We start from the raw sequence: 1,692 nt of genomic DNA on the forward strand, positions 1-1,692 counted from the left end.
ATCTACCTTTCTTTAATATGGGAAACAATGGAGATTACTGATATCTAAAATTCTGTTACACAGGTGAAAACTCATCTTTTTCATGTAACTTAAAAGAGTTAGGACCTTGATTTTAGGCTAATAAGAAAAATGGACATTGATGATGTATACATCTGTCTTAACAGAAAGAATGAAATGAGGTGTTGAAAGAATTTATGTAGAGAGAGCAGAGAGTTTTTCATTCAGCTTTCTTTTCAGAGTTATTGTTTTTATATAATCGCATTCACTTATTTAAAGAAAAGGCCATTCTCTGGACCATGTTCTTGAAGGCTTGCTGCACTTGCTGATTTCGTAGGGTGTATATAAATGGATTCAAAAGAGGAGCCACTGAGGTATTGAGCACAGCCACTCCTTTGCTTAGAGTCACCCTTTCGCTTGCTGAAGGCTTAATGTACATGAAGATGCAGCTGCCATAAGACAGAGAGACAACTATCATGTGGGAGGAACACGTGGAAAAGGCTTTGTTCCTTTGATTCGTGGAAGGAATTCTCAGAATTGTCTGGATAATATATGTGTAGGATAGAATAACTAATGTTAAAGTGACCATGAGTGTTACCACAGCTAAAAATAATGCCATGAGTTCTAGAAAGCGAGTGCTTGTGCAGGAAAGCTGCAAGATGGGAGAAGCATCACAGATGAAATGATCAACTACATTGGAGGCACAGAAATCCAATCGCAGTAGCAGAATTATTGGTGGAAAGATGATCAGGAATCCTGCAAGCCAGGAGCTAAAGACAAGAAGTATACAGACTCTACTGCTCATGATGGTGGTGTAATGTAGAGGTTTGCAGATGGCTACATAGCGGTCATAGGACATGGCAGCCAGGAGGTAAAATTCTGTCACCCCCAAGAAGATGAAGAAAAACAGCTGAGCCACACAACCATTATAAGAAATGGTTCTGTCCCTGGTCATGATCGCAATAAGGAATCTGGGAATGCAGACAGACGTGAATGATATTTCTAGGAATGAGAAGTTTCGAAGGAAGAAATACATTGGAGTCTGCAGATGGGGATCTGAAAGGGTGAGGGTGATGATGATCAGGTTCCCAGTCACGCTTAGCATGTAGGTAACAAGAAGAAATAGGAACAGTACAACCTGCCACTGTGGATCACTTGTCAACCCAAGAAGGATAAACTCGGTAACTTCTGTGTAATTTCTCATTATTTTCCTTCATTATAATGATATTCTTTGTTTTAGCTGTAAAACAGATGAAGAAATTAAAAAAAAAATATGGCACCAACAAAGAAACACACACACACACACACACACACACAATATTATAGCTTCTTGTACTTTTAGGGGAAAATATTTTAGTAGTATATAGTAACAAGAGACTTTTAAAGCTTCACAATTTATTATGTCACGTATTAATTCACTATCCTGTATTTCCTACATTGTTTTCTCACACATATCAGTAAAAAAAACTTTCTTCTGAATGCTTCAACATATTCCTGAAAAAAAAGAGAAAAGGATGCTCAAATCTCTGATTTTAAAACTTCAAATAAAACTGAGAGCTTACCTCCAGTGTATCCAAATATTACTGAAGATATACTTTTATTGCTTTCTGCTTCATACAAAATTTTAATTTGTCTATTTTGTATAAGCATTTCTTTTTCCTTATCCATTTGAAACTTTTACAATCTGTGGAGATA

General features: G+C 36.6%; 1 protein-coding gene across 1 annotated transcript; it reads right to left on the minus strand.

Moving 5' to 3' along the window:
- Positions 1-262: 262 nt before the first annotated feature.
- Positions 263-1,201, minus strand: LOC128047369 (olfactory receptor 6C75). Its single transcript, XM_052639529.1, has one exon. It carries the CDS (start codon positions 1,199-1,201, stop codon positions 263-265), a length of 939 nt encoding a protein of 312 aa, XP_052495489.1.
- Between the last annotated feature and the right edge of the window lie 491 nt (positions 1,202-1,692).

The sequence above is a fragment of the Budorcas taxicolor genome, chromosome 5 (genome assembly GCF_023091745.1).
Source record: "Budorcas taxicolor isolate Tak-1 chromosome 5, Takin1.1, whole genome shotgun sequence".
Classification (NCBI taxonomy): domain Eukaryota; kingdom Metazoa; phylum Chordata; class Mammalia; order Artiodactyla; family Bovidae; genus Budorcas; species Budorcas taxicolor.